Consider the following 12,014-nt stretch of genomic DNA (forward strand, 5'->3'; position numbering starts at 1 on the left):
CAATCCTTCTCAAACACTTCTTAACTCATTCAACGAGGCAAGAATTACCCTGATACAAAGCTAGAGATATCACAGGAAAAAGGAAACTACAGACCAATATCCTTTTTGTATATTAATGAAATTTTTTCTACAAAATACTAGCAAGCTACAAATCCACCACTGTGTTAAAAGGATTGCACACCACGACTAACTGGGTTTTATTTTAAGAATGCATGTGTATTAGACATATGAGGATTGGTCATTCGTTAATTAGAATGAAGGGGAAAAAGTCACTCAGTCATCACATTTGATGCAGAAGAAGCATCTGACAAAATCCAACACCCTTTTATGATAAAACACTTCACAACACTAGGAATAGGCAGGAACTTCCTCAATTCGATAAAGGTCATTTGTGAAAAACCCACACTTAATACCATGCCCAGTGGTAAAACATGAAAGCCTTTCCTCCTATGATCAAGAACAGGACAAAAATGTCTACTTTCACCACTTTCATTCAACATTTTATGTTCTAACCAGAGCATTTAGGCAAGAAAAAGAAATAAAAGACATCCAAATTGGAAAGGAAGAAGTAAAACTATCTCTGTTTGCAGATGATATGATCTTTATACATAGGGAATCTATAATAAAATTATTAGAGCTAATAAGTGAATTTAGTGAAGTTGCAAGATTCAAGATCAACACACAAAATTTAGTTTTATTTCTTTACGCTGATGAACAAACCAAAAATAAAATTAAGCAACAACTCAACTTACAGTATCATCCAAAAGAATAAAATACCTAGGAATAAATTTAACTACAAGGTGTAAGACTTGTACACTGGAAACTACAAAGCACTGCTGAAAGAAATTAAAGAAGACCTAAGTAAAAGGAAAAATATTCAGTGTTCATCAATTGGAAGACTTGTTGTTAAGATGGCAATACTCCCCAAAGCAATCTACAGATTCGATGCAATCCCTATCAAAATTCCAATGGCATCTTTTTGCAGAAATGGAAAAGCTGATCCTCAAATTTATATGTAACTTCAAGAAATCCTGAATAACCAAAACAGCATTGAAAAAGAAAAGTAAAATTGGAGTACGCATACTTTCCAATTTCAAAACTTAATACAAAGCTACAGTAACCAAAACACTGTGGAACTGGTATAAGGTAGACATATAGACCCATGTGATAGAATTGAAAGTCCAGATAAAAACCCGAACATCTATGACCAATTGAGTTTTAACAAGGGTGCCAAGACCACTGAGTTAGGAAATACTATTTTCCTCAACAAATAGTGCTGGAACAACTGGATATCCACATACAAAAGAATGAAGTTGGACCCTCTACCTTACACTATATACAAAAGTTAACTCAAAGTGCATCAGTGATCTAAGTATAAGAACTAAAACTATAAACTCTTAGAGGCAAATGTAGGGATAAATCTTCATTACCTTGGATTTGACAGTGGATTCTTAGATATGACATTAAAAGCACAAGAAACAAAGGGAAAAATAAGTTAGACTTTATCAATATTAAAAACTTTTGTGAATCAAAGGACATTATCAAGAATATTTTTTTCCCATCTAGAGTTTGAGCTTCATAAGGAGCTCTTTTTTTTTTTTTTTTTTTTTTTTTTTTTTTTGCGGTACGCGGGCCTCTCACTGTTGTGGCCTCTCCTGTTGCGGAGCACAGGCTCCGGACGCGCAGGCTCAGCGGCCATGGCTCATGGGCCCAGCCACTCTGAGGCATGCAGGATCTTCCCGGACTGGGGCACGAACCCGTGTCCCCTGCATCGGCAGGCGGATTCTCAACCACTGCGCCACCAGGGAAGCCCCCATAAGGAGCTCTTTTACCTTTGTATCCCCAGAGTTCAACCTGGTACAGGCAAACAAAAGCATCAGTAAATGTTGGCCCACTTCCTGTTACCTCCTTGTCCTTGTTTAAATTTGACTCAAAGATTGAAGACCTAAATGTAAGACCGGACACTATAAACCTCTTAGAGGAAAACAGGAAAAACACTCTGTGACATAAACCACAGCAAGATCTTTTTGACCCACCTCCTAGAGTAATCAAAATAAAAACAAAAAATAAACAAATGGGACCTAATTAAACTTAAAAGCTTTTGCACAGCAAAAGAAACCATAAACAAGACGAAAAGACAGCCCTCAGAATGGGAGAATATATTTGCAAAACGAAGCTACAGACAAAGGATTAATCTCCAAAATATACAAACAGCTCATGGAGCTCAAGGTCAAAAAAACAAACAACCAGGCTTCCCTGGTGGTGCAGTGGTTGAGAATCTGCCTGCCAATGCAGGGGACACGGGTTCGAGCCCTGGTCTGGGAGGATCCCACATGCTACAGAGCAACTGAGCCCGTGAGCCACAGCTACCGAGCCTGCGCGTCTGGAGCCTGTGCTCCGCAACAAGAGAGGCTGCGATGGTGAGAGGCCTGCCCAACCGCGATGAAGAGTGGTCCACGCCTGCCACAACTAGAGAAAGCCCTCGCACAGAAACGAAGACCCAACACAGCAAAAATAAATAAATAAACTCCTACCCCCAACATCTTCTTTAAAAAAAAAAAAACAACAACCCAATGAAAAAGTGGGCGGAAGACCTAAATAGACATTTCACCGAAGAAGACATACAGATGGCCAAGAGGCACATGAAAAGGGACTCAACATCAATAATTATTAGAGAAATGCAAATCAAAACCACAATGAGGTATCACCTCACACTGGTCAGAATGGCCATCATCAGAAAATCTACAAACGACAAATGCTGGAGAGGGTGTGGAGAAAAGGGAACCCTTTTGCACTGTTGGTGGGAATCTATAAATTGTTACCACCACTGTGGAGAACAGTATGGAAGTTCCTTAAAAAACTAAAAAGAGAACTACCATAAGACCCAGCAATCCCACTACTGGGCATATACCCTGAGAAAACCATAATTCAAAAGGACACATGTACCCCAGTGTTCACTGCAGCACTATTTACAACAGCCAGGACATGGAAACAACCTAAATGTCCAACGACAGGTGAATGGATAAAGAAGACGTAGTACATATATACAATGGAATATTAGCCATAAAAAGGAACAAAATTGGGTCATTTGTAGAGACATAGATGGACCTAGAGTCTGTCATACAGAGGGAAGTAAGCCAGAAAGAGAAAAACAAACATCGTATATTAACATATATATGTGGAATCTAGAAAAATGGTACAGATGAACCTATTTGCAGGGCAGAAATAGAGACACAGATGTAGAGAACGGACATGTGGACATAGGGGAAGGGGAGGGTGTGATGAATTGGGAGATCAGGATTGACATATATACAATACCATGTGTAAAATAGATAGCTAGGTGGAACATGCTATAAAGCACAGGAAGCTCAGCTCAGTGATCTGTGACAACCTAGATAGGTGGGACGGAGGGGCGGTGGGGTGGGAGGGAGGTCCAAGAGGAAGGGGATATAGGTATACATATAGCTGATTCACTTGATTGTACAGCAGAAACTAACACAACATTGTAAAGCAATTATACTTCAATAAAAAAAATCAACAAGAAATCAGTATCTAAAACATATAAGGAACTCTGGCAAATTCAAGTTTTGCTTTTAGAACTTTCCAGAATTTTTTTCTGAATATATTTGATCCATGGTTGGTTGAATCTGTGGATGTAGAACCCACAGATATGGAGGGCCAAAAGTGGATGTTGTAACTTGCATGAACGTTGAAAACGTGCTAAATGAAAGAAGCCAGACGTGAAAGTCCACATACTGGATGATTCCATCATGTGAAATGTCTGGAACAGGGAAATCTACAGAGACAGAAAGTAGATTAGTGGTTGTTTAAGGTGAACGGGGAGTGCGGGGTGGGGGTGGGGGGGAGAGTAATAGTGAAACGGTTGGGGCTTCTTTTTGAGGTGTTGAAAATGTTCTAAAATTGAGTATGATGATGGTTACACGCATTTGTGAATATACTAAAAACCAGTGTGTTGTACATTCAAATGGGTGAATTGTATGATATGTGAATTATATTTCAACAAATATACATTTTTGTTTAAATAAAAAAAAAGTGAAAAGACAGCCTACAAAATGGGAGAAAAGATTTGCAAATCAGATGTCTGATAAGGGTCTAATATACAGAACAGAACATATAAGAACTCTTAGAATACCACAGCAGAAAGGCAACTCAATTCAAAAATGGGCAAAGGACTTGAATAAACATTTTTCCAAAGAAGATATACAAAGGACCATCAAGTCCAAGAAGAGTTGTTCAGCATCATTAGTCACGAGGGAAATGCAAATCAAAACCACCTCACACCCATGAGGATGGCTATAACTTAAAAACCAGAAAGTAACAAGTATTGGTAAGGATGTAGAGAACCATCATACAATGAAGTGTAAAATTGTGCAGTCACCATGGAAAACAGTTTGGCAGTTTCTCCAAAAGTTAGACAGATTTTCCCACGTGACCCAGCAACTCCACTCTTAAGTGTATAACCAAAAGAATTGAAAAGATACTCAAACAAATACTTGCACACAAATGTTCATAGCAGCACTACTCACAATAGTCCAAAGCTGGAGAAAACCAAAATGTTACATCAGTGGATAAATGCATAAACAAATTGTAGTATATCCGTCCAATGGAATATCATTCATTCCTAAAAAGAAATGAAGTACTGATACATGCTGCAACATGATGAACTTCAAAAACATTATGCTAAGTGAAAGAAGCTGGATGCAAAAGGTCACATATTAGTTATTCCATTTCTATGAAATATTCAAAATAAGTTAAATCCACAGAGACAGAAGCAGATAGTGGTTGTCAGGGGCTGGAGGAGGGGAGGAATGGAAGTGACTGTTTGAATGGGTATGGAGTTGCCTTTTGGGGTGACGAAATGTTCTGGAACTGGATGGTGATGGTTGCACAACATTATGAATGTACTAAATGTCACTGATTGGAAATGTTAAAATGGTTAATTTTATGTTAATTCCACCTTAGATTTTTAAGCTGAAACATAAATATTACTTAAAATTATTAAATAGTGTGACAAACTGAAATGAAAGTCTTTCTGCAGGCAGGGACTGGACTATTAATGACTAGCATTATAAAGTTCTACTGATTCTTTCTAACCAGAGCTATGGTTTATTTCTCAGTACCTTTGTGATGCTCAGTAACTGGAATGACAACTACCAACAGTATGGTGATAAGAGTAAGGGGTATTATTGACTGGGAGAATAGTGAATATATTAGAGAAATCACAGCCCTTTTCATTTGAGAGCATCTTCTCAAGTATATCTAACACCCTTTCCAATTGAGGTCTTCCTTTTCCCTCAGCTACCAGAAAGCTTGAAAACAAATTCTGCCAAATTAACTTCATTTGCTTTATGACAGGGTCAATTCGTTAGTAGGTCAGGGCTGCTGAATCTCTGGATTTCAGTGAAGTACTTGACACAGTTTCATGACATCACTGTGACATACATTAGGGCTCTCTCCTCAGCCTTGTCATCCTGGACAAGGATAAAAATGGATGATTATTATGGATCAAATATAACAAGATGAATTTTATCAGAGATAAATGTTAAGTCTTGTACTTGGAACCAAAGAACACAAACTGAACAAAGAAACCATTGGAGGGACATGACTTAATAGCAACTTATACAATAAAGAGTAACAGGGTGTGATTACTCTTAACCTTTCAGTATGAGCTAGCTAGCACAAATGGGTTGTTTAAATGTAGTGTTGAAAACTACTCTGCATTAATAAGCCCACATCTGGGGCATTATCCTCCATTCTCCTTTGCAAGAGACTTTGACAAATGGAAAGTAAATCTAGAGGTCTGTATCAGAGATGGTGAGGAGGACATTCAAACCATGTCATGAGACACAGTTGAAGAAAACAGGAATGGCTAGTCTTGAAAATATTGGCACTCTTCAAACAATGAGAGCTTTCCAAAAAGGAAAAAAAAAAAAGGAAAAAGAACAGAATTGACTACCTTTTGTGGTCATGAAAGCATTCAAGCAAAGACTGGGTGGCCATTTTTCAAAAATGTTCTTGATGATTAAAGAGTGGAACTACGTAGTAACTAAAGTATCTTTCAACCCTAAGAGTGTATGGATCTACATAATTACTAGAAAGCAGGCAACATGAGGATGGGGAAAAAGAGAAAATACACGTTTAAACTAATGGTCTAATAAAATTCAAATAAGTACTTAGATACTTGCTAAATTCAAGGGTTTGTTGAAGTTACTATAGATAGTTCAGGAGTGATGTCATTTTCAGATTTGGGTTCATAATCAATGAGAAGATAACTTGTTCCTTTGGCCTTGTTTTATAGTCTAGTCTCCTGAGACAAGATCTAGGGCTTGGAAGCCCAGCACAAATCTCTTCTTCAGGAAAACCTGGGACACCGTACTACTCATTCTCTGCCACAAGTTCCAGGAGAAGACCACTCCATGACTCTGCAGCACTTGGTAAGTGTATCACACAACAAACCCCATTTTACAAATGTTTCTTCCCTGCCCCACTCCCCCTTAGTCTATGCTTCTGGCTGTACTTATAATTAGAAGAAATTTGGTTTCTTGGGTATCACGATGATATTGGGGCTTATTTACATAAAATAATATATCATATATTTAATAAAAAATATTTTTATTTGGTCATCAGTATAAGATGAACTGAGTAGTGAAAAATGGAACTTTAAAAATGGGATTAGTTTTTCCTCTTATAATAAAAATGTCATGTACTAATATTAACATCTTATTCTTGACCAAAATTGATATAATGCTCAACAGTTTACAAAGTGGTTTTATAGTATACATTCTCATTTCATCCAGACAGCAGTCCTAGTAGTCAGTGGACGTAATACTAGTTTTAACATAAAATTGAGGCTCAAAAGAGGACACATTCGTATAACTAGACGTGATTTATGCAGGATAAAATGTAAGATTTTCTGACTCCAAGTCCAATGTTCTTTGCATATTAATTGCTTCTACTCCCCACTTTTTAAAAAACTGAGGTAATGGGCCTCCCTGGTGGCGCAGTGGTTGAGAGTCCGCCTGCCGATGCAGGGGATACGGGTTCGTGCCCCGGTCTGGGAGGATCCCATATGCCGCGGAGCGGCTGGGCCCGTGAGCCATGGCCGCTGGGCCTGCGCGTCCGGAGCCTGTGCTCCGCAACGGGAGAGGCCACAACAGTGAGAGGCCCGCATACCGCAAAAAAAAAAAAAAAAAAAAAAAAAACTGAGGTAAAATTAGCATAACAGAATTACCCATATTAAAGTGTACAATCCAGGGACATTTAGTATATTCACAGAACTGTACAGCCATCATCTCTAGCTCCAAAACATCACCTCAAAAGGAAACTCAGTAACTATCAAGCATGCAAATCTCATTTTCTTTAGCTTCCTTCTTTTATGTCTTATACATAGCCTAACTAGGCCAATCTGTTTTGTGTTGCTGCTTACAGCAAGCCTCAGGTATACTCTGACACCCTATCCAGTCAGTGTTTAAATGTGGGAATTTTTGGTTATTCTTACCAAAGAATCCTTTATATAAGAAAATTGAAGTTGTAAAGCATGTTTATATTAAGGATAGACCAGCTTCTGAAATAAACATAGTCCACCAAAAGAAAGTATGTCCCAGTTATTTGTTCCACAGATACTTGTTGACACCCCTAATTTGTATGTCTACCTCTGTCAAACCTAAATTTTGGTAAAATGTCCCTAGCCTTTGGGTCTAGAATGTGCTTGAGGGTATAAAAGGGCACAGTGATCAATTGTCATTCTAGGCATAGAAAGCTCTGGTTAGATATGCCCACCTCTCAGTGTTATGGGTGGTTGAGTATATGTACTGTTAGCTCTGATGATTTAGACCACTGCACTCATTAAGGAAATGGTAAGTTAAAGTATCTTTTCTCCATCTCCACTTTTGTTTCCCACCAAATTAGATAGTCAGGGTAAGAACATTCTGTTGAGTCTAGATGTGGTGGTGTCACTCTAGAAAAATATCTGTTAGTATGCTATGTGAGCATACACTGTGATAAAAAGCACTAATATAGACCAGTATACTATTACTAAGAGTTCAAGGAGGAAATAAACTATTGGAATATTGAGGGCAGGGATGGGGAGTGGATTTCATAAATACTCAAGCTTTCCAGAAATTAAAGCTTATATATTCTTCATTTTCATTTTGATTATGATAATGGTAGGTACTATGGATTATTTCTTCTATGCCAGGTACTGTGTTATACATACTGCATCTTTCCAAAAACTCTGTGAGGTTATAATATTAACATCATATTGCAAATAAGGAACCAAGACCCAGGAAGCTAAGTAACTTAGCCAAGCCTTGGTATCCAGGGAGGTACACTCATCTCCTGGGTGAATACCATTTAGTGAATTATTATTCCATTCTTCATTGTTATTTCTCAGTCTTAGACACTCTTTCTTGGCATTGCAGTTATCCATAAAATCTCTGAAAGGACTTCAGAGATAATCTACGCCAATCTTAGCATCTTCTCAAGCTATTTAGATGCTTTAGGAAATCAACATTCTGCAAAACAGTATCTAACTTACAATACTCTTGCCACAATTTTTAATATAAACCTAGTAATAATGGCTAAAATTTATTGTGTCATTTTCTGTTAGGCACTGCCCTGAGCATCTTTCTGTATTATATTTATTGCAATAACTCCAGGAGGTTATTGTAGGTAACTGAAGTTCTAAGAGGTTAAGTAACTTGTCCATGCTCACACAGCTGCTGTGTGATGGAGCTGAAATTTGAATCCAATCAGCTTACTCTCTTAACTATTACACTTTGAAACCTCCCCAAAAGTGAACTCTGTATCCTAAGCTCATGATTTTGAATCCCACATTATTTATATAATTGTAGAGTGGCAGCTAATGATGAGATTAAAAATATAAAAGAAAAATTTCCATTGCCATGGCAGTGAAAAACTGTCCTTATCTAAACAGCAATATATTCTACTGCTAACTACCCCAAAAGAGAGTGATGGGCTCCAGACTGATAGGAACAGTTCAGTTGACTCTCTTGGTATGTATGGAGTGTGGCTTTTGCTCAAGCGATACTGTACTAGTTGTGAAAAGTTGGGTTTTAGAAAAGCCTCACAAAGAACAAAAATTTTGCCTGTAAGTTTTATAAATATAGAGTGTGCCAGATGTTGTTTATCTTTGGCACTTTTGTTTTAAGGAAATATAGGCTGCCTCTTGGGGTAGGGAATAGATGCTAATGAGTGTTTTTTTCCTCTTTTTATTGTATAAAATTTTTCCGTGTGCTACTTACAAAGTTGTTTTTTTAGCTTTGAAGCCTCCTGGGATATTCACTATAAAGATTCCCAGCCCCAATTTAAATGGGTTTCATTCTTACTTAAACAACTGCATGTTTTATTGTCGTATCATTTATGACCCAGGAAAATACCATTTTTACAGTTCTAATTTTTACAGTTTTCAAAAACATTGTAATTAACACCAGCCTTCTTATGCGTTCTCTCTTCTTCATAGTGAACCTCTCTGAAAAATCCTGAATTTGATCCATTATTTGTGTACGATTGGAAAGGTGCAATTAACACCATTTTTTACAATAAATAAGATGAACAAGTATTAAATTTTAAATTTTACAGATAAGTAAAAGTAAAATACCAAGTAAGGTGGTTAGGCATATGAAAATATTCATATTCTCCATTATATTAATAAATAATTTGTGTCTTAGAAAGAAATATACTTTAGTTATTTCTTAGAAATAAATATAAACATCCAAGGATAAAATTGTATAATAATTAGTGCTGAAATTGCAGTTTTAACCACACATTGTTAAAGTAAATGTTCTTATAAAATACTTGTAGGATGATATCATACATGACAATGCCTGTATCTAATAGTTTATGTAGCATATCTCAGATATTATTATAACCTTAATTTTTCAGTTATTAAATTTTATTTCAAATTTTTAGCATCATACCTTATAGCATTAGCATTAGCTTTTAGTCTATTTAATATGCTTTTAAACCTAATTCTCAATGTGGTATGAACACTAAATTTGTGTCTCTCTTAAGGAATCATATTATTAAACTGACCTGTTGTACCAAATGCCCCTCTGTAAATGAGCTGAGATAAATGATGTAAAGTGCCTAATATTGAACCTTGCACATAATAAGTGCTTAAGAAATTTTATTCCCTTTTCTCACACATGCTTATTGGTTTGTTATTTTCTTTCTTGTTTTACTTTGCTGTCATCTTCCCAAACTTATGGGGTATGTATTTCAGAATATATCACTTCATTAGGAGTACCTGTTTTGCACTGGAACCAGTTAGAAAGAATGAGACCCCTATCACTGTATTCTCTTACTTACTTCTAAACACTGGAAAACAAGAAAGGTACTAGGAGGAAAAACTCTTTCCTGCTTATTTGAAGTCTGAAACTTTTCTAATATAAATGCTGATGAAATATACTGTTTCCCACGTGCAGATCCTTTGCAAGCAAAGAAAGTCAGAAAGGTGCCTCCTGGCTTGCCTTCTTCTGTAAGTACCCATTTTTTTGACTTTGTGGTAAACAAACTGATTTCAGGTATTCAGTATCTGCTGGCTGTAAGGATACATTTGGTTGGTATCAGTAGGCACACTTCACATAGTAACTGTTCTCTACTTACCGGAATCACTGATTGAGTTAAATCCAAATTCAGTGTTAGGTTTTTAAGATTTCTCTTCAGTGATTTGTAGCTTACTCATACGCTTTTACTCCATGTCCCTGTCATTTGAATTCCCCTCTTGGGAAGAGGACTGGGCTGGTAGCTGTCAAAGAAGATCTCCTGTACAGGTCTTTTGATGTTTAATTAGTCATTATGTTGCTGAACAGGAGGACAGACAGAGATTAATAGCTGAGAATCTTAGAAATTTACATTTGTAATAATCCCAATGGAGCTAAAGACATTAAGATTCGGAGGACATGTTCGGCTCAGCTTGCCTCAGTAGGACTGAGGTTATTAATATGCATAAATCACCAAGTCAGATGTTCATTGTGAAGCCCTTGTGGATTTTAAAGCCTTCATTAAGCCTTTCCTAACTTCAGCCTAGCATCAGGAAAGCTTTCAAGCTGCTAGTTTGTTGATCCCTCTTTGCTCAAAAATGTATCCTTTGAGAATAAAGAGCTTTCATGAAGGAGGTTGGAAAGGTTTGGTGAACAACCCTTAATGGCCATGATAATCAAATGCTGTAGGGGTGTTTGTGCTATTAAATATACTTTATTCTGTTAAAGAGTAAAAGTATTTGTAAATGAACCTATATCATAAATCCACCTACAATTTAAAAATCCCTGGTGTGAAGAGGGGAGATTTTTTTTCCTCTCCCTTTTCTTAGAACAAATGGGGAGTGGGGCTTTTGGATTGAGGCCCCATGCCTTGTAGGGTACATCTCTTTGTTGTGTAAATGGATGTTGGCCTTTTATTTGGCAGTACTTAACACATGGGCGCAGGTGCTGCTGCATGAGTCACAGCTCATCGAAGTATACACTGAATGGAATATCTGGCTTGGCAAGTAGTAATCTAGAAGGAGCAGCATGAGTCTGAGCTTTTTATTTTTTATTAAGGCTGAAGTAGAGATACCATCTTTTTGGTTGTTTGCCTTCCTTCTTTCCTATGTTCTTCCCCCTCCTTCTCTTCCATGTGATACATGAAAACTCAAATTTGAAATCCGCTCTGAAACTCACTTCCAGATGGATCTGAGTTTTATGCAGCCTAGGGCAGCTGTGCTCTGAACCTGCAGCTTACCTGGAAGGTTGGATTGCAGCTGCAGGCATTCTTAAAAGCTTTTGCTTGCATAAGCACTTGGACCCACTAGAGGCTGAATAGCTGCTTGATAAACAAAATGAACACAATGCCTCAAATCATTATTCCCAAAGACAGGATTTTTTTTTTTCAGCGACAGCTAAAAATAGTTGGGCAATTTACATTTTAACAGTTGTGTGCTGTGCAGGGGTAGGTGGTTTCAACAGCATAACATGATTTCTGCTAGATTAACA

At 37.2% G+C, this 12,014-nt stretch overlaps 1 protein-coding gene across 3 annotated transcripts in view; it reads left to right on the forward strand.

The window, feature by feature from the left end:
* The window catches only part of TCF12 (transcription factor 12), a 388,587-nt gene that overhangs the window by 296,213 nt on the left and 80,360 nt on the right, over positions 1–12,014 (forward strand). For all 3 annotated transcript variants that reach the window (XM_082616676.1, XM_082616675.1, XM_082616677.1), the window contains 2 exons: positions 6,320–6,455; positions 10,467–10,519. In XM_082616676.1, coding sequence (XP_082472802.1) covers positions 6,320–6,455; positions 10,467–10,519 — 189 coding nt within the window. The remainder of the gene's footprint in view (positions 1–6,319; positions 6,456–10,466; positions 10,520–12,014) is intronic.

Source organism: Mesoplodon mirus (genome assembly GCF_964341445.2).
Source record: "Mesoplodon mirus genome assembly, chromosome: 4".
Lineage (NCBI taxonomy): Eukaryota > Metazoa > Chordata > Mammalia > Artiodactyla > Ziphiidae > Mesoplodon > Mesoplodon mirus.